The following is a 21452-nucleotide window of genomic DNA, read 5'->3' on the forward strand; positions in this document are numbered from 1 at the left end:
CGCCTCATTTAACCTCCTGACAAGCCGCTGACAGCTCCCTGCTGGGAGAACAATGGAACCGAAACTTGCGGACTCATAAAAGTGTCAAACCTTGCAACAATGTAACCATTTTATTTCCATCCTCAATTATGGCTATACGAAAGGACCGAAACAGGTGGAAACTTCTTAAATTAATATAAAATCAACCACAGCTCCGATTTCTTTGGTTTTGGTGTCAATCAACTCACTTTTTCAGGACTCCATGATGCTAACCCGGCCTCCATAATCCCTGAAGCGGCAGGTAACGTACTCAGGAAAACCCTAATCCTTTCAGATCGTTCTGCCGACCCCTTCCTCCGGGCATAGCCAGGTGGCAGACGATTGCTGCTGTTAAATCCAGCGGGGGGGGGGGCAGTCAAGACAGAAATCCATCGGGATGGTGGATTGAATCCTGATACTTTCCAAGGTGAAGCTCAGGAAAGCCTTGCAGCTAGGGGGATGTGTGAATACTATTGTGGTGCTTTGGGGAAGAGGGTAGTTAAAAGGTGTGGGAAACTGGGGTTGTGGTGGAGCAATGAACCCCAAAGACTGAGAATTCACTGTGAACAGGACTGGCCCACCCAAGCCTCACCCCCTTGCCTAAAGCCTGACACCCCGCAATGTGACAGGATTGTGACTCCTGCCCTCAGCAAGCAAAATATCCCCCCCCCCACCGGAACAAGGCAATCTCCGGGATGCTGAGGTGCCCCGAGGGCTGTGCGGGACCCCCATTACTTGAAATGATGGGAGCCGTGGGCTGTGGCTCTGTGTGTGTCTCAGGCAAAAGGGGGGGCTGCTCTGTGTGTTTTGCTAGCAGTTAAAATTGCACTTTTTGGGGAAAGAGCTTTCTTTTTGTCTGCTTTGCATTGACGCTTTTGTCTCCAGCTCAGCCAGGGGAGCAGGGGCTGGAGGGCCACCTGTGTGTGTGTGTTTGTGTGGGGGGGGGACCCCCCCTGCAACAAGAGGCTCCCAGCTCTATGTATGTCTATGTATTTTATTGGCTCTTTCTTGGCTTAGATGGACTGAGGCGGTGAGGAAAGAGGGGAAAGTTTTCTCACTTTGTGTTTTGCTTGAAGGCTCCTGTCCGGCTGAGAGCTGAGGCTGCAGAGATCGGGCTCATTCCCCCCTTGGCACAACTGCGAGTTCTCTGCCCAGGACTGGTGGGCTGTGCAGCCGAGGGGGGCATTTATTTATGAGTCTTTTCTTTCTATAGGCTTTCTCACTGTGGGCCTTGCTGGGGCAGCAGACCACCAGTCTCTTTTCAAAAGGCTCCCCCCCACATGTCAGAAGGGCAGGGAGCCCCTCTTGTGTAACAACTTAAGCAGGAGAGCATAATGGGGGGGGGGGTTACACTCACAGGAGGAATGGACTCCATTACAAGGCACAGTGAATAATTTTGGCAAATTCAAATGCAAATACGGTGGAGCGATGAACCCCAAACAAGTGAGAACTCCCTCTGGACAGCCCCCCCCCCAGGCTCGTAGGACCTGGACCTAACCAACCAGGTCTTTTGAAGCATGACAAAACACCCTGGATGTTCGGAGCAGTTTGCATACGCAGACTCCTGGGTAGCGGTCCTGAGAGAGAGCCCTACGTGGCTGCAGACGTTGAAAGGACAGTATTGCACCTCGCTGATGGTGCAGTGGGCTCTGGAGGAGGCAGAAGTAATCAAACCCCAAAAGAAAGAGCACTTTTCCAGAGGAGAGGAGAAAATGAAAGAACCGACCTGGCCCCCAATGGCTCCCATATCAGCCTTTAATTGGCCAGACCTAGGAGTTTTGATAGCCTTTGGAGGCATAAAACACCCGGACTCCGAGCCTTCTTCCCTTGAGGGTTCCCCAGCTGGTGCCTGCCCCCCTTTCACCCAGCCAGCCCATGACAGCAACAGCAGCAACAACAGTAAATTCAATACGATAATAATATGCACACTGGTCCTCTGGCAGGAAGAATAATAACTTCTGGGACTATGGAAAAATACTATCTTCCCCAAACCCCAGAATAAGCAGGAACTCTGGGGTTGCCCCATGGGGTTCGTGAGGGAAGATAGGCCCCCCCCCAGGAGACTTCCCTGGTACCTGCAGCCCCTCCTTCCCCCTCTTGCAATAAGGCTTGGGGTGGGGAGTCTCACATTAAATTACAGTATTTTAAGTTTTCTTCAGAATGCGTAGGAGGCAGGGAGAAGTTCTGGTGAAGAAGCAGTGTTCGGAAATCATGCTGTGGTGGGGGTGGGAGAGTTTGGTGGAAAAACCAGTCACACACAGATGCACCCATTTTGCATGCTTGAATACAGCAACTCCAGGGCATGAGCTAAGTATCAGCGGGGTAGGGGCCAGGTGTAGAGCAATTCCCATGCTGAGGTCAAAAACACACACAGAAGCAGCAGGACTTCTTCAGGAATAGTTTACTGAGCTTTCAAAGCATGCAGTTCTCACTGGGTTCCCAGTGAGGCACAAAACATAGCTCCTGAGAGCAAATCCAGTTTCAGCAGTAAAAAATTACAGCACACAGGATATCTAGATCAGGTACACACACCAGCAGAAGGGAGCAAGGGAGGAAAGAGGCTGGAAGGACACAGGGCAATGGATGTGTGTCTTTCGCTTCCTGTCGTCTGGGAGGGAAGTCAGGAACTCGGCATCTGCAGGGACTTCATGAAGCAAAGCTTTCTGCCGCTGCTTGCTGGCACATCCCAGAAACACACACTGTGATCTGTGGTGTGTTGCCATATCAGTTGTTTTTGGAAGGTTATCATGATGTGGTCAAGAAACCAGTAATGGACAATATATCGCCCAGCCCTCACTGACCACCAAGTAATCCAAATAAACCCTCTCCCCTTTTCTATCGAAAGGTATATCACACCTTAGATTATAATCACATTATTTGACATTGCCTTCAATATTTCATTACTATACAGTTTTACACATAATTACCAGAACTTCACATACACAACATGTTTTAAAGACCAATTTCCTGCTGAGTTCATTTTTGTGAAGAAAAGAGTGGACTCTGAGAGGAAGACGTCCCACACTCTATACATTTAAATGGGTTCTTACATGTGAGCGTCTCTGGATGTTCCTTAAACAATCCATTGTAAATAAAGCACTTTTTGCAATCTTTTCATTTAAACTGCTTCTCTTTGAGTTTGTTGATGGTTTGAAGGGTTTCAAGTAGTAAAGTTCTTCCTGTCAGTGAGTCTGTTGATTTAGAATTTCCACTAGGACTGTACCTCTATCTACTTTCCTGATATTTATAAGGTTTGGCTTTTGTTTGAGTTTGTTGACATAAATCAAGGGTTCCACTCTAACTGGAGCTCCTTCCACAGTCCATACATTTACATCGTTTCTCCCCTGTGTGTCTGCTGATGTTTTCTAAGGTGTCTATTCTACCTGAATCTCTTTCCGCACTCCATGCATGTTAATGGTTTCTACCCTGCGTGAGTCTGTTGATGTCTTCTAAGTTTTCCATTATCACTAAAGCTCTTTCCGCACTCTATGCATGTAAATGGTTTCTCCCCTGTGTGAGTCTGTTGATGTCTTCTAAGTTTTCCATTATCACTAAAGCTCTTTCCGCACTCTATGCATGTAAATGGTTTCTCCCCTGTGTGAGTCTGTTGATGTATATTGAGGTGTCCACTCTGACTGAAACTTTTTCCACATTCCATACATTTATATGGTTTCTCCCCTGTGTGAGTTCGTTGATGTTTTCTAAGGGTTCCATTGAAACTAAAGCTCTTTCCGCACTCTATACATTTAAATGGTTTCTCCCCTGTGTGAGTCCGGTGATGTGTTCTAAGTTTGCCATTATCACTAAAGCTCTTGCCACACTCCATACATTTATATGGTTTCTCCCCTGTGTGAGTCTGTTGATGTATATTGAGGCGTCCACTCCGACTGAAACTTTTTCCACATTCCAGGCATTTAAATGGTTTCTCCCCTGTGTGAGTCCGTTGATGTGTTCTAAGGTTTGCATTGAAACTGAAGCTCTTTCCGCACTCCAGGCATTTAAATGGTTTCTCCCCTGTGTGAGTCCGTTGATGTATATTTAGGTGTCCACTCCGACTGAAACTTTTTCCACATTCCATACATTTATATGGTTTCTCCCCTGTGTGAGTCTGTTGATGTGTATTGAGGTGTCCACTCTGACTGAAACTTTTTCCACATTCCATACATTTATATGGTTTCTCCCCTGTGTGAGTTCGTTGATGTTTTCTAAGGGTTCCATTGAAACTAAAGCTCTTTCCGCACTCCATACATTTAAATGGTTTCTCCCCTGTGTGAGCCCGGTGATGTGTTCTAAGTTTGCCATTATCACTAAAGCTCTTTCCGCACTGCATACATTTAAATGGTTTCTCTCCTGTATGTGTCTGTTTATGTATATTGAGGTGTCCACTCTGACTGAAGCTCTTTCCGCACTCCAGGCATTTAAATGGTTTCTCCCCTGTGTGAGTCCGTTGATGTGTTCTAAGGTTTGCATTGAAACTGAAGCTCTTTCCGCACTCCAGGCATTTAAATGGTTTCCCCCCTGTGTGAGTCCGTTTATGTATATTTAGGTGTCCACTCCGACTGAAACTTTTTCCACATTCCATACATTTATATGGTTTCTCCCCTGTGTGAGTCTGTTGATGTATATTGAGGTGTCCACTCCGACTGAAACTTTTTCCACATTCCATACATTTATATGGTTTCTCCCCTGTGTGAGTCCGTTGATGTATTCTAAGGGTTGCATTGAAACTAAAGCTCTTTCCGCACTCTATACATTTAAATGGTTTCTCCCCTGTGTGAGTCCGGTGATGTGTTCTAAGTTTGCCATTATCACTAAAGCTCTTGCCACACTCCATACATTTATATGGTTTCTCCCCTGTGCTATTCTGTTGATGTCTTCTAAGTTTTCCATTATTGCTAACGCTCTTTCTGCACTCCATACCTTTAAATGGTATCTCCCCTTTTGGAGGTTGTTGATGTGAAGTATGTGTGCTCATTTAATGAAGAATATTCCACATTTTAATTTCTATTTCTAATGAAACGAAAGGTGCACCATTCCCTGGAGTTTTGACTGTCTTCTCCATCCCCTTCTTCAGAGTGGGAGGAAAGTAAATCCTGTTGGGTTTCAAGGAAGAGAATTAAGGGAAAGACAACACATCAACCTCCATTAGCACATTCTCCTATTTCAACGTCTCCTACACTCCCTCATCTCCTACCCATGTTCCCAATTTTTAGGAACTGAAGTTGCCATGTCAAATGATAGTAATTCAAGAGCACCTTTCCAAATCCTCAATCAATGTTCATAAAGCAACATGATTCTTTAAAGAGTGATGTGCTGTCTGATCTCGTGCCCGTCTTCTGACGCAGGACTATCCTAAAATGACACTGAAAAGCAGGATATTCAAGGCAAATAGATAAACTGTCGTTAGTGGAATGTGTAGTACCTTGAAAATGTTGTATTGATTCACTAATGGCCTGAAGTTGTGTTATTTCTGGGGACATGAATTTATTCCTGTTCTGTCTTAAAGATCATAATCATACGATGTCATGGGGTGTTAGGGGAGCGTTAGTACCTTTGGTGGGGGAAATGTCATGCACCTTATCAGGTAATGTATCCACCATTGGTCCCCACCCTGCACTCAGCTCTCACCTTTGGCTTCCAGAAGCTGTCAGCATGCAATAGGGGCCACAATCCCAGGAATGGCTTTAACCGGCCTGCTAAACCAGGTGAGGATAGCTGCCGGGTCTCAAATTCTTGGTGGGTTGGGGAATTCTGCTGCAGGTGATGGCAGGCTCTGGTGGATGGAAAGGATGAGAACAGTGAATCCCACAGTCAAAAAGGCAGATTGTGCCCATTCTGCAGAGGAAAGTCAGGGAAGATGGGGTTCGTCAACCGGGGAAGGAAGCCCATCACGAAGGAAATCTCTGGTCATAATACTTTGGTGCACACCCTCACTTCCTCTTTTTTTTAAAAAAAAAATTATTTGTTTATTTATACATACAACAAGAAAAACACACACACACAAAAACACAAATACCAAATGTCAGGGGCTCAGGAACAGAGGCACAGGGGAGAGAGGAAATGGAGAGCGAAGGGGAAGAATCTGAGGGCAGCGTAGGGGAGTATGGGAGTGACCCGAGAGATTCCATGAGCTTCTCCAGCGAATCAGAAGATTCCCAGAAGGAGGCGCCGATGGTCAGGGCAAGGGGGGTCCCAGGGGGGACACACCAGAAACAAGGGGCCAGCGGGGACTCCCTAAGCAGCAGCTGGAAATCAGGACCAGCTTCCCCACCAGAGCGTAGTGGGGGGGAAGAGTCCCATGTGTCAGGGCCAGCGTCTCTTCCAGCAGGGAGAGAAGATGAGTCAGGGCTGACCACGCCTCTATCGGAGAGTGGGGGAACGGAGGGGAGGTCAGGTCCAGCTAGCCTCCCCGAAGGGGGAAGCAGTGACAGGAGCAGTGTAACGGTCAGGAGGAAGGCTGCCGGCTGGGCGCGCGCGCCAAGTTCGAATGTACAGGCGCGTGGGACAGCAGAAAACCCGGATTGGGAACCAGGTCCTAAAGCCTGCCGGAGGCAGGGGGAAGACTCAGGGAACTCAGCGTCAGGAAGGGCGAGACCCCAGCTGACAGGCGGAGCCAGAGGAGGAAAGAGCAAAGGAAGAGGTGGAGCAAGGCTAGAGTCTTAAACTGGTGTCTGGGGGGAGGAGATTCAGACGGAGCTTCAGCGGTCTAGAGTTTCCGACGTAGAGCTGCACGCTGCGCCTGTGAAAGCGAAACTGAACTTCAATAGAGACTTTTGTATATAAGAACGAACTGGCATTGGTCCTTTGTGAGCTGGGACCTCGGGCAGCTCTGACACCAAATTACACACAAATTACGAAAATAACCAAAGACACATAATTTTCTTGGCAAACAGTAAAACAGCTATTGGTCTTAACACTAAAGACCCAACTTCCCGTCTATTCCATATTTCAAATTCATATTAAGTATTGCCAATACACACATTTTTTTCATAATTAAACTTATTCTCAATAAATCTAATTTCTTCTATCTACCTAGCAACTTTCACTCAAATTCCTCAAATGCTGCAACATAATTTAAACTACTATATTTATTTTTCAGATATTCTTTGAAAACCTCCCATTTAGAAACAAATTCCTGTTTTGATTTATTCTTTATTTTTTCTGATAAACCATCTAATTCGGCATATTCTGTCAGCTTTTTGATCCAATCTTGTATAGAGGGGATTTCATTACTCTTCCATTTTGCTGCGATCAAAACTCTTGCTGCCGCCATCACATATAAAAAGATACCCTTCCTCTTTTCTGGAATATCCAGATCTGTTATTCCCAGGAGGTAGGCTTCTGGTTTTTTATTGAAAGAGATCTTTAGCATTTTTTGCAGTTCTGCATGTATACTCTCCCAGAATACCTGTATTTTCCTACATATCCACCACATATGGAAGAATGTTCCTGAGTCTCCACATCTCCAACAATTACTTGACACATTTTTATACATTTTGAAAGTTTCCATGGTGTTAGATACTGTCAGGGAACTGACATCGGAGCAGAGGGGAGAGGCGGTGCTTCCCGATTCTGCAGAAGAAGAAACGAGTAAGGGTAGAGAGAGAGCGTCATCTGGGGAAGAATGTCCAGGTGACACCAGGAAGAAGGAAGAGGGAGAAAGCATCTCGGAGGATAGGCTCCGAGACTCTGGCACTGAAGGCAGTGAAGAGAGTGGAGGGCCACCACTGGGCACGCCCACTCTGCGCAGAAGGGTTACGCGCAGATAGGCGAGGCGGAGGTTGTCCGTCAAGGAGCTTTTATGCTGGAGGAAATTTAGAAGACACCCACTCACGGATTCGTCGAGCGACTGAGCAGCAGCAGCACCCAGGCTGCTCAGTCAGGGAAAGACACAACCCACCCCTAAGCAGTTTGGAACAGCTAGAGGTTTACACACAAGCAACCCCAATTCCCGTGACAGATACCATCGATGTTGCATTTTTTGAAAGTTCTCTCTAATTGTGTAACAGTTTGTGAATTTCCAATTGATCTTCCATAAATTTTCCCATTGGGCCATGGTTCCCTCACTTCCTGAAGGAGCGTCTCCACCCCCATCGTTCTACCTGGACACTGAGGTCCAGCACCGAGGGCCTTCTGGCAGTTCCCTTACTGCGAGAAGCCAAGTTACAGGGAACCAGGCATAGGGCCTTCTCAGTAGTGGCGCCTTCCCTGTGGAACACCCTCCCACCAGATGTCAAAGAGAACAACAACTACCAGGCTTTTAGAAGACATCTGAAGGCAGCCCTGTTTCGGGAAGCTTTTAATGTATGATGTATTATAGTATTTTAATATTCTTTTGGAAGCCGCCCAGAGTGGCTGAGGAAGCCCAGCCAGATGGGCGAGGTATAAATAATAAATTATTATTAGTATTATTATTATTATTATTATTATTATTATTATTATTATTATTATTATTATTCCTCTTGAGTTATCTTCAGGAGAAGAAAATGCTATGGAGGAAAACCTACACAAATCCAGAATGGACTCTCTAAGATGGTTGGATGGTGTCCTGCACACCTCCTTCCAGCATCTCCGATGGCCCCTTGAAAGCTAATGAAAGTCGTGGGCCTGGAGCTTTTGGAGGGGCAGGACCAGGAAAGCTTCTGCCACCATTATTCTTCCAATTCGGATTCAGGCCCCATCATGGGACTGAAACTGCCCTGGTTGCACTGCTTGATGATCTCCCATGGGCTAGAGACCAAGGGGAAAGCTCTTTCCTGGTTCTGCTGGATCTCTTAGCGGCTTTGGAGACCTTTGACCATGGTATCCTTCTGGACCCTCTAGGGGAGCTGAGGGCACTGCTGTGCAATGGTTCCCCTCCTTCCTCCTGGGCCATGTCCAGAAAGTGGTGTTGTGGGATGAGTGTTCAGACCCTTGGGCTCTCACTTGTGGGGTGCCTCAGGGCTCCGTCCTCCCCCCCATGCTTTTTAATATCTATACGAAGTCACGGGGAGAGATCATCAGCGGGTTTAGGCTGCGTGTTCCCCGGTATGTGGATGATACCCAGCTCTTCCTCTCTTTTAAATTTGAACCAGTGAAGGTCCTGTGTGAGTTTCTGGAGGCAGTTGAAGGATGGATGGCGGTTAACAGACTGAGGTTGAATCTTGACAAGACAGAAATACTGTCCCAGGGGGAAAGGGGGCAGGCAGATGTGGAAGACTCCCTAGACCTGATGGAGGTAACTGTGCCCCAAAAGGACCAGGTGCACAACCTGGGGGTCATTTTGGACTCACAGCTGTCCATGGAGGCGCAGGTCAATTTTGTGTCCAGGGCAGTTGTCTGCCAGCTCCATCTGGTATGCTGGTTGAGACCCTACATGCCTGGAGACTGTCTCCCCAGAGTGGTGCATGCTCTGGTGATCTCCCGCTTGGACGACTGCCATGCGCTACATGGGGCCATCTTTGAAGGTGACTCGTAAACTGCAACTAATCCAGAATGTGGCAGCTAGACAACAGAATGGGAGCAGCCACTGAGACAACATAACACCAGTCCGAAAGGATCTTCCCTGACTCCCAGTACAGTGGTGCCCCGCATGACGAATGCCTCGCAAGACGAAAAACTCACTAGACGAAAGGGTTTTGCGTTTTTCGAGTCGTTCCGCAAGACGAATTTCCCTATGGGTTTGCTTCGCAAGACGAAACGTCTTGCGAGTTCTTGCGAGTTTGTTTCCTTTTTCTTAAAGTCGCTAAGCCGTTAATAGCCGCTAAGCCGTTAATAGCCGCTAATAGCCGTGCTTCAAAAGACAAAAAAACCGCAAGACGAAGAGACTCGCGGAACGGATTAATTTCGTTTTGCGAGGCACCACTGTACATTTCTGAGCACAATTCACATTGTTGGTGCTGACCTTTAAATTGCTGTGGTTGCATTTTTCAGGCATAGATTCCTGTTATGCCTTCTGTCACAAATTTATTTGCTGAAGGAATTTTTTGCTGTCTCTGAGCTTTTTTTCCTACTCTGCTAATTGTATGTCGGACTTGCTCTGGAGATCATTATGGAGGAGCAAGATCATTGACCTAAAGCCCTACAGCCTCACTCTCTGTAGACCTGAAGGAGCGTCTCCACCCCCATCGCTCATTCTGTACACTGAGGTCCTCCTTCGAGGGTCTTCTGCTGGTTCACCCCCCCCCCCATTGAGAAGCGAAGTTACAGGGAAGCAGGCAGAGGGCAAGGAAATGGGCAACTATCTGACATTTAGAAGACAGCTGAAGGCAGCCCTGTATCAGGATGTTTTGAATGTCTGATGTTTTACTGTCTTTTATATGTACTGTCATTTGCCCAGAGTGGCTGCGGAAACCCAGCCAGTTAGGCAGGGTAGAAATACTACCATCATTCTTATTATATTGTCATTTTTTTTTGTAGATATTTTGGAATTCGTACTCCAATATCAGTTCATGATATGTTATGGGTGGAGAAAATCACAGGGATGCCATAAACGGTAATCCCACCCACAAACTCTCATTCACATACAGTCTGTAAATTACGGGAGGTCACATACCTCACCGGTGCTAATACTGGCAATCTTTGGCCTGTATAGGCACACCTTATATGTAGAGCCTCCAGCCACAAGCACTGTCTACCATGAAAATGGGGCCTTTGACTGGGAAGAATCTCAGCTTGTCAATCACTTTGACACTGCCTACAAAGAATAACAGGAACAGAAATGCTTTTGAGGTGCAACTTCTATATCAGTTGTGAGAGCCATTCCATGGACTCTGCACCCCTGTCTCTGATGACAGGTGTACATTATCCTCATCCTCAATGAAAAGACATTAAAGATGGAAGCCTGAGAGAGAGGAAAAGGTTTCTGGCTGCTTCCTGGGTGGGATTGCAGAAACAAAGAGCCGCTTCTGAGAAGGCCTCTCCCCTCCCCTCTTCCTCTTGCAATTTCCTCTCCTCTCCAGGGGACCAATTGTTGGACTGGGCAGAATCGCTGCGTCTGGGCAGGGGCTTATGGGGGCGAGCAGAGGATGGAGATTGCAGGAAGGAAGGGAAGGGGGGACAGGACCCCCCACTTTCCAGGGATCCCTCTCAAGTCGCTTTGAAGGGGTGGCCGATTCCTGGGCTGGATGGAGAAGCAAAGGAGGCCCCTTCAGAGATTCCCCGCGGGCGCCACGATGAAGACGTCTCCTCAAGGATTGGTCTTCCTGTATCTCTCTCCCCCCGCCCCCACGCCAATGCTGCCCTTCCCCGCCCCAGGGATGCTCCCCCCGACTTCCTCGACCCCCTCCCTCTTTCCCTGAGTCTCCACTGCACCCAGAGGCCACCTTGGCGGGGCTCACCCCTCGCCCTGCGCGCCCCATCTCTCCATCCAGAGGACGCCCCCCCCACATCAGCCACACGGGGGTCTCTATCCAGGCGTCCCTCGCGCCCGTTAACCCATTCGTGGCCCGCCTTTCTCCGTGCAGATCCCACAGGGCCCCAGGGATGCCTTTGCGGGGGAAACGGGGCAAGGAGGCCTTCGTGGGGACCCCCTGGGTGGGGGCCCCATGTCCGCCGCTGCCAAGGCGCCTAAGGGGCCCACGAAATATGCTTTTGGGAGCTGGCGGGGGTCTCTGGGTCCTTTTCTCATTCCCCCCCCCAACCCCATTACCTCTTTGTCCTCGCTCCCGATTCTCCTTTCCTTTCCTGCAACATCCACGGGGGGGGGTGTCCTCCCCTGCCGCCCCTCCTCCGCTTTCCGAAAGCGCGCCCCCCTTGAGCTACGGCGCAAAGCTGCAATCCGACGCAGAAGAGCCACTTCCGGGAGAAGCAGGCAGTTTGGGAGGAGGGTTCATCCCCCCCCCCATTCCGGGAACAGAGGTCGGGTGGCGAGGAGGAGGAGCAACATATTGGGGAGGGGATTTGGGCTTGTGGGGGCGGGGTGAGAGGAGGATGTGCCGGGAGGGGAGGGAAGGAATTGAGAGGGGGCGGGGAGGAAGGTTATTCCCCTCCCGTTTTCCTCCTGTAGATCAGGACAGCGGGGGAGGGGCTGATGCTGGCAATCCAATTACAAATTGGGGTCCCCCACCCCACAATGTTTACAATGCAAAATCCTTCCTTCCCCAACTCTACGCCACGAGTCGTCCGTCCGTGTTTTAGGTATTGGTGCTCTTCAAACCAGGAAGGGGGGACAGTTATACGACTCCCCAAAACCCCAAGTCCCCACCACAGGCTCTGACTAAGGCCAGGACAATGACCGTTGACACAGGCACCTTCCATTTTATAACAGCGAAGAGACTTAGAAAAGCAGCCTATACAACTGTAGCAAGAAGCGGATACCATGAATCGTACTTGTCCTCCGAGAACTGTCGCCGGAAACCCCCCCCCCCCCAACTCACTGACACGTGTTACACAAGCACCACACTCACACACGCATACATTCCCCCTTCCTGACCCTGGAGATGCCCCTTTAGAGGGACATCCCTTAAAGCCTTCCGTAAATAAGGAAGCGCTGGCTTGACAGCTTCCCGCTATGGCGCCCCGCGTCGCCCTATCTTTATTGAGAGTAGACCGGCCGACCGAACTCTGCTGTCAATCGGCGCCCGCCTCAGCCAATCAGCATTATCGAACAGCGCCCCTTGCGGCGGCTACGCGGGTACTGCAGGCTGCTGCCGCTTTCCCCTTTCCTTTGACAGCTCTCAATACAAGGTTTCCGAGTTCAATTGACCGTGACTGATCTAATCAAAATGTAGCAAGCCGCTTCCTGAAGGTGAAAGTGCTTTGAACTTCAAAGACAATATTCTTCATAAATTCACTAAAAATCAGCCGTACTTCGGATTTTCACCGGACCACTTTTATTTTGCTGGATATTACGAAGACTCTCAAAGGGGGGCGGATCGAAATCAAGCGGCCATAATCCCTTAACCGAGCAGTCACGTACTCTGTGTTCCTTCCTACTAGACGTGACCACCTTGATAGTCATCAGTGATGGGCTCAGACAGGAGGCTATCAAGGACACAATGAACTGCATATCTTAGTGTATTCCGCACAGACACACACAAAAGACTGCGATCGGACTCTCTTCAGGGGGCAGGAAACTTCGCCCTCTTCCTTTGTTTCTGTATATGACTCATGCGAGGAGGGGGAAGAGGGCTCCGGCCAGGTGTCAGGACACTCGGGTTACCTGTGCGGCCCCTCCCCAACTCCTCCTATTTTTAATATAATCGTGATGTAAATATGATGTAATTCTGAGGGTGTAACTTAGGGGATTAGCAAGTAATAAAAGTTGGGGTCTCCCTTTGTTCGGGGCTTCCATTTTGCTTCACCTTGTGGGCGGTGGGAGTCCTGTCGCGACAGTCTTTCTAAATAAAGACCGAGCCTACTGGCTGCTGTTTTGCTCTGACTTGCTCTGGTCGGTGTCTTCATTTGCCCAAGAGGACCCTTGAATTTCCGTTAACAGAACCCAATATAGAAAACTGTAGAAACGTCCGTTAATCGCCCCAATTCAACGGTTTGATCGATTTCCTGGTTCCCACGACTAATGACTCCTCTGGAATTCGGGGATCCAGGGCTCCCCCTGACTCCATAATCCCTTAGGAGGCAGGAGGCGATGCAGGGCAGCACATGCCCCAGGCAGAAATCCATCGGATTATGGATTATTCTGGTACTTTGGGGGAAAGGTGTGGGAAACTGGGGCTGTTGACAAAGGGTGGGTGATTGGTCCATTTTTCTGAATGCCAAAGACTCCTACTTTGTGACAAATCTGTGATGCATCAAAGATGCTGTGGAAAAATGTATTGTGGGAAATGGGGAGAGGTCTTAAAAATCCATGCAACCATCTTCTCGGGGTTCCTACTCTTGGTGTGTTTGAACCTTGTTGCAACAAAGAAAGATCAGGTCAACTGACCACTGTTTGCTTCTTTAACTTGGCTGGATTCTCCTTCTTTTGCTGACCAGAGGGACCCCCAGGGAGTGGCACCTTGACGAGCTGGGCAGCGGAGTAAATCCGCACCCCAGGATTTTTTCCTTCTCAACTCTTTCCCACCTGAGCCTCACCCCTAAAAGCCTGACACCCGCAATGTGACAGGATTGTGACTCCTGCCCTCAGCAAACAAAATAGCTCCCCCTCCCCCCACTGGAGCAAAGAAACCCTGGGGTGCTGAGGTCCCCCAATCCTTGAAGTGAAAAGGGGAGGGGCTCAGGAAACCTTCAGGGAGCAGGCGGGGAGGGGGCTTCCCAGGCTCCAGAAGTTCATTCTCACTTATTCCTCCCCACCCTCTCCTCCTGCCTCTCCTGCTTTCCTACAGCTTCTTCACTTGTGGGGAAGCTGTGGTCCTTGCACAGGGGCCCCTTGGGCCTGATCCTGCAGGGCTTACCTGGCATTCCTCCAGATGCAGGTGCGCCCTCCTTTCTCCTTCAAGGTGAACAGGGTTTCCCAAATTTGGGTCTCCACCTGTTTTCGGACTACAGCTGCCATCACCCCTAGCTAGCAAGACCAGTGGTCAGGGATGATGGTGGAAAAGATCGTAAAATAGCTCCTTCTCCTTATGGGATGCACGAGGAGCCCGTCTAGGAAACAGACGGTCTCCCAACAGTCAGAGAAACTAACAGAGACCAGCCAAGGTAATGCTGGCTCAAAGCGGCTGCTATGCCTGACCTTTTATTAAGGTAAGAAAGATAAAGGACCCCTGGATGGTTAACTCCAGTCAGATGACTATGGGGTTGCAGTTCTCATCTCGCTTTCAGGCTGACGGAACTGGCGTTTGTCGACAGACAGCTTCCTGGTCATGTGGCCTGCAGGACTAAACCGCTTCTGGTGCATGACAGAAACCAGAGTGCACAGAAACACCATTTACCTTCCCGCCACCTATTTGTCTACTTGCACTGGTGTGCTTTCAGACTGCTAGGTTGGCAGGAGCCGGAGCAGAGCAACGGGAGCTCGCCCCGTCGCGGAATTCAAACTGCCAACCTTCCGATCAGCAAGACCATGAGGCAGTGTGGTTGAGACCACAGCGCCACCCCCACCCCCCGATCTTTTATTAATAGACCTTCTGCAGCAGGGTCTGAAGCCACTCACGCAGGAGGAAGGTGGGAACTCGGAACAAAAGAAAGACCATACTTTTATAAATTTCAGAAAAGGTTGTCCACCCCACCGTTTCCCGCCTTTGTAGATCTGTCATGGAGGACGTCAGGAAGGAGGTGCCGCAGGGTGAGGTTACAAGTGAGGATCTTTTGTGAAGTGGATGGTGATAGTGACATTATTCATGTGTTTGCAAAGTACCTGGTGCTGGGGTCTGGGCTGCACCCATTCTGTTAATGGCTGTCCCTTTGGTGATGCTGCAGGAATGGACAGAGGAAACAGCATTGGAAGCAACAAGCAGTGCGTGTATGGGCGTTCACAGTTCCCACTGTTGTGCTAAGATGTGTGGAATGTGATCCATCAGAAGCAGTACAAGTCAATCTGAGACAGACTGAATTGTATAATAGTGAGAAGCTCACACGAGCCTGCAACCAGTTATCTGCTGTGCATGTAAAAAGGGGAATGCGCTCTGCTTCATAAAGGAAATTGCTGCCGCAGGTTTGGAAGGATATTAACAAACAATATATCCTCTCCTGCCACCCTGAACATTCCCACAAGATGCTCCCATCTTTGTGTCAGATTGGAACTCCTACAGGGAGAAGTCAGTCTTTATTTGTGAATGGCTGTTACTTTGTTTGAAGAATGGTTTATTCAATAAAAGTGTCTTAGTCATGAATGGGTGTTTTTTTATATACTGTAGACCCAGTAGACGGCAGTGTGGAGTTGTGTATACTAGGTCTGTCATGACAGCAACAGTTACACTTTGTTCCATGTATTTTGTACAAAGTTTTACAAAGTCTGTTTCAGTAGCACATTCAAAGCACTACACAGTACGTTTGTGGTATCAACATGACCACGTTAGAGGCAAGGCTTTACACTTTTGGGACTATAATATATACATTTTCTTAATAACAATCACAGAAACATAACAGAGAAGCCGCCTCCTTTTCCATAGACAGTACATCAATGGGAATTCTAGTCAGGCTTTCGAGGTGGCTCTGGCAAGTGAGCCCAGCTGCATGTGACAAGGGTGGGGAGGAATTCCTTCCTGTCAATCAGCTTTGAGTATAGGGGTGAGTCACCCTATTCCTCTGGCAGGAGTGATAGCGGGGCTTCCTTGCCTGCTTCCATTCAGTTCTGCCATCCCCAAATGGCAAGTCTCCTTCAGCCCTTGTGGGAGGGGACAGGCTGGAAGCTGAAGGGCTTCCCTTGGAGTAGGTCTGTTGACCTCAATCTCTGTATTTTTAATGTTCTGTTGGGTACCTGCAGCTCCTCATTCTCCCTCTTGCAATAAGGCTTGGGGGAGTATCTCCCAATAAATTACAGTATTTTAAGTTTTCTTCAGAATGTGCAGGGGGCAGGGATGAAGTTCTGGTGAAGAAGCAGTGTTTGGAGATCATGCGGTGGTGGGGGTGAGAGAGTTTGGTGCAAAAACCAGTCACACACAGATGCACCCGTCTTGCATGCATGAGTAGAGCAACTACAGGGCATAAGCCAAGTATCGGCAGGGTAGGGGCCACGTGTAGAGCAATTCCCATGCTGAGGTCAATAACACACACAGAGGCAGCAGGACTTCTTCAGTAATAGTTTACTGAGCTTTAAAAGCATACAGTTCTCACTGGGTCCCCCAGTGATGCACAAAACTTTGCTCCTGAGAGCAAATCCAGTTTCAGCAGAAAAAAAATACAGCACACAGGATATCTAAGTCAGGCACACAATCCGGCAGAAGGGAGCAAGGGAGGAAAGAGGGTGGAAGGATACAGGGCAATGGATGTGTGTGTTTCGATTCCTGTCGTCTGGGAGAGAAGTCAGCAGCGTAGCATCTGCAGGGACTTCACGAAGCAAAGCTTTCTGCCGGCTGCTTCCAGGCACATCCCAAAATACACACTGTGATTCACAGTGTATTGACATATCAATTGTTTTTCAAAGGTTATCGGGATATGGTCTAGAATCCAGCATTGGATAAGATATCAATATATCGCCCAGCCCTAATCCTCACCCACCACCAGCAATCCATATTCACCCTCTCCCCTTCTCTATCAAAAGGTAAGGTAAAGGTAAAGGGACCCCTGACCATTAGGACCAGTCGTGACCAACTCTGGGGTTGCGGCTCTCATCTTGCTTTGCTGGTTGAGGGAGCTGGCGTACAGCTTCTGGGTCATGTGGCCAGCATGACTAAGCCCCTTCTGGCGAACCAGAACAGCACACGGAAACACCGTTTACCTTCCCACCTGAGTGGTACCTATTTATCTACTTGCACTTTGACATGCTTTCGAACTGCTAGGTGGGCAGGAGCAAGGACCGAGTAATGGGAGCTTATCCTGTCACGGGGATTCAAACCACGGACCTATGGTTTAACCCACAGCACCACCCGCGTCCCTGTCAAAAGGTACTTTATATCTAAAATTATTCTCATTATTGTGAGACATTACCTTCATTTAAAGAAATACAGCACACAGGTACACGTACCAGCAGAAGGGAGCAAGGGAGGCAAGAGGCTGGAACGACACAGGGCAATGTGTTTTGTCAGGGAATGGTCTGAAGCCGAATATTGGGGAATCCATTCTCAAGGAGATCAGCTTTCCTCAGAAGAAGAGATGGAGGGGGAGAAACGGCCCCCCTCGTTTCCAGTGTTCTCAGAAGCAGGGAGAGACACAGACACAGAGCAGATTAGACAGGAGTTACCGAGTTCGAGATAATGGCAATACTCAGCTGGGCCCTGAAGCCGGAAGCCGGATCTCCTCTGAGTTCATTGCTGTTAAGAAGAGGGGACTCTGAGAGGAACATGTCCCGCACTCCATACATCTAAATGGGTTCTCCCATCTGAGACTCCCTTGATGTTTCTTAAACACTCCATTATAACTAAAGCACTTTCTGTAATCCTTCCATTTAAACTGCTTCTCGGCTTTGAGTTTGTTGATGGTTTGTAGGTTTCAACTCTTAAAGTTCTTCCTGTCAATGAGTCTGTTGATATAGGATTTCCACTAGGACTGAACCTTTATCGCCTTTCCTGACATTTATATGGTTTGTCTCTTGGGTGAGTTTGTTCACGTAAAGTAAGGGTTCAACTCTGACTGAAGCTCCTTCCACATGCCATAGATTTAAATGTTTTCTCCCATGTGTGTCTGCTGATGTTTTCTAAGATTTCCACTCTGACAGAAGCTCTTTCCACACTCCAGGCATTCAAATGGTTGCTCCCCTGTGTGAGTCCGTTGATGTCTTCTAAGTTTTCCATTATCACTAAAGCTCTTTCCGCACTCCATACATTTATATGGTTTCTCCCCTGTGTGAGTCTGTAGATGAGTACTGAGGTGTCCACTCTGACGGAAGATCTTTCCACACTCCATACATTGATATGGTTTTTCACCCGTGTGAGTCCGTTCATGACATCTAAGGGATACATTGTGACTGAAGCTCTTTCCGCACTCCATACATTTATATGGTTTCTCCCCTGTGTGAGTCCGTTGATGTAATATAAGTTTTGAATTGAAACTAAAGCTCTTTCCGCACTGCGTACATTTAAATGGTTTTCCCCCTGTGTGAATCCACTGGTGTAACTTAAGGTATCCGTTATCACTAAAGCTCTTTCCACACTCCATACATTTATATGGTTTCTCCACTGTGTGAGTCTGTAGATGAATACTGAAGTTTCCACTCTGACTGAAGCTCTTTCCGCACTCCATACATTTAAATGGTTTCTCCCCTGTGTGAGTCCGTTGGTGTGTTCTAAGGGATGCATTGAAATTAAAGCTCTTTCCACACTCCATGCATTTAAAAGGTTTTTCACCCGTGTGAGTCCATTGATGTGTTCTAAGTTTTCCTTTATCACTAAAGCTCTTTCCACACTCCATACATTTATATGGTTTCTCCCCTGTGTGAGTCAGTTGATGTGTTTTAAGGACTCCATTCTTACTGAAGCTCTTTCCGCACTCCATACATATATATGGTTTCTCCCCTGTGTGAGTCCGTTGATGATGTCTAAGGGACACTTTGTGACTGAAGCTCTTTCCGCACTCCATACATTTAAATGGTTTCTCCCCTGTGTGAGTTTGTAGATGAATATTGAGGGTTCCACTCCGACTGAAACTCTTTCCGCACTCCATGCATTTAAAAGGTTTTTCACCCGTGTGAATCCGTTGATGACTTCTAAGTTGTCCATTATCACTAAAGCTCTTTCCGCACTCCATACATTTAAATGGTTTTCCCCCTGTATGAGTCCGTTGATGTATTCTAAGGCTTGAATTGAAACAGAAGCTCTTTCCACACTCCATGCATTTATATGGTTTTCCCCCTGTGTGAATCCGCTGGTGTAATTTAAGGTATCCATTATCACTAAAGCTCTTTCCGCACTCCATACATTTATGTGGCTTCTCCCCTGTGTGAGTTTGTAAATGAGTACTGAGGTGGCCACTCTGACTGAAGCTCTTTCCGCACTCCATACATTTAAATGGTTTCTCCCCTGTGTGAGTCCGTCCGTGTGTTCTAAGGGATACATTGTGACTGAAGCTCTTTCCGCACTCCATACATTTATGTGGCTTCTCCCCTGTGTGAGTTTGTAGATGAATATTTAAGTGTCCACTCTGACTGAAGCTCTTTCCACACTCTATGCATTTAAAAGGTTTTTCACCCGTGTGAGTCCGTTTGTGCGTTTTAAGCTCTCCACTCTGACGGAAGCTCTTTCCGCACTCCATACATTTATATGGTTTCTCCCCTGTGTGAGTTTGTAGATGAATATTTAAGTGTCCACTCTGACTGAAGCTCTTTCCACACTCTATGCATTTAAAAGGTTTTTCACCCGTGTGAGTCCGTTTGTGCTGTTTAAGGTGTCCACTTTGACGGAAGCTCTTTCCGCACTCCATACATTTATATGGTTTCTCCCCTGAGTGAGTCCGTTGATGTATTCTAAGTTTTCCATTTTCACTAAAGCTCCTTCCGCACTCCATACATTTAAATGGTTTTTCCTGTTGGAGGTCGTTGATGTGAGCTATGTATGCTCATTCAGTGAAGCATATCCCACATTTGACAGATTTTAATTTCTATTCCTAATTAAACTGAAGGTGCCCGATCCCCTGAAGTTGTGACTGTCTTCTCCTTCACCTTCTTCAGAGTGGGAGGAAAGGAAATCCTGTTTGGGTTTCAAGGAAGAGAACAAAGGAAAAGAGAGCACATCAGATGCCATTAGCACCACCTCATATTTCACCATATCCTACATTTCCCCACATCCTACCCTTCTTCCAAATTTTTAGGAAATGAAAATGCAATGTCATCAAATGATAGTAATGCATCAGCAACCTTTCATAATCCTCAATCAGCAGCATGATAAAGCAGCATGATATTGGAATGCAGACTTTTCAAACCAATTGTTTCCTCACCAGGAAAGGTAGCTGCTCTCTTTCCATGAAAAGGCCCTCTCTTTCTCTGGTCCATCGTTCCTTTGGACATTTCCCATCCTCTGCAACATAATCGTCCATCCACCTCTGTCTCTTAATGAATCACCTGCACAGTCCCATTGGCCCCAGGAGGTCCATATGGACTATTATGTGAGACCTAGGTCTATGCCTTTTCCAGGGACTGTGGTCTGGGTTAGTCAGAGAACTAGTGACAAGTCTTGGTGCTTGGCGTCAGCTGAATGGGTGCTCAGGGAAGCTCCTGTTCTTGGAGATGGACCTCCGTCTAGATGCCTTGCATTGCATGGAAAGAGAAGGAGAAGCAGAAGGAAAGCAGCTGACGCATGGGAATAGCAGACGCAGAAACCCACCCCCATTGCTCCTTATAATAATGAGGTGCAGCCTGATCTTTTCCTGTCTCCTGAATCAGGACTATCCTAAAATGACACTTACAAATCTGAATACTAAAGGCAAATAGATAACTGTACTTAATGGAAACTTCATCCTTGAATATGTAGTATTGATTTATTAACAGCCTGAAGTTATGTTGTTTCTTGAAAAATAAATTTATTCCTGATCTGTCTTAAATATCATAATTATAGGATGGCTTGCTGTGTTAGGGGAGCGGTAGTACCTTTGGTGGGCGACATGTAGTCCACCTTGTGGGGTAATTTTTCCACCATTGGTCCCCACCCTGCACTCAGCTCTCACCTGTGGCTTCCAGAAGCTGTCAGCATGCAACAGAGGCAGCGATCCAAGCAACGGCTTCAACGGGCTGGCTAAACCAGGTGAGGATATCTGCTGGGTCTCAAATTCTTGGTGGGTTGGGGAATTCTGCTGCAGGTGAAGGCAGACCCTGGTGGATGGAGAGGAGGACAACAGCAGTGAATCCCACAGTCAAAAAGGCAGATTCCGCCCATGCTGCAGAGGAAAGTGAAGGGCTGATGTGATTGTCAACCGGGGAAGGAAGCCCATCGAGAAGGAAAACTCTGATCCTAAACCTTCACTGC

At 47.8% G+C, this 21452-nt stretch overlaps 2 protein-coding genes across 2 annotated transcripts in view; both read right to left on the reverse strand.

The window, feature by feature from the left end:
• The window catches only part of LOC310686799 (uncharacterized protein), an 87008-nt gene that overhangs the window by 59565 nt on the left and 5991 nt on the right, over positions 1 to 21452 (reverse strand). The window lies entirely within an intron of this gene.
• The window catches only part of LOC310686809 (uncharacterized protein), a 51488-nt gene continuing 45847 nt past the window's right edge, over positions 15812 to 21452 (reverse strand). The window contains exon 5 of the mRNA XM_083461072.1: positions 15812 to 19430. Coding sequence (XP_083317198.1) covers positions 18157 to 19430 — 1274 coding nt within the window. The 3' untranslated portion in view covers positions 15812 to 18156. The remainder of the gene's footprint in view (positions 19431 to 21452) is intronic.

The sequence above is a fragment of the Podarcis liolepis genome (genome assembly GCF_965112155.1).
Source record: "Podarcis liolepis genome assembly, chromosome: 10".
NCBI lineage: Eukaryota > Metazoa > Chordata > Lepidosauria > Squamata > Lacertidae > Podarcis > Podarcis liolepis.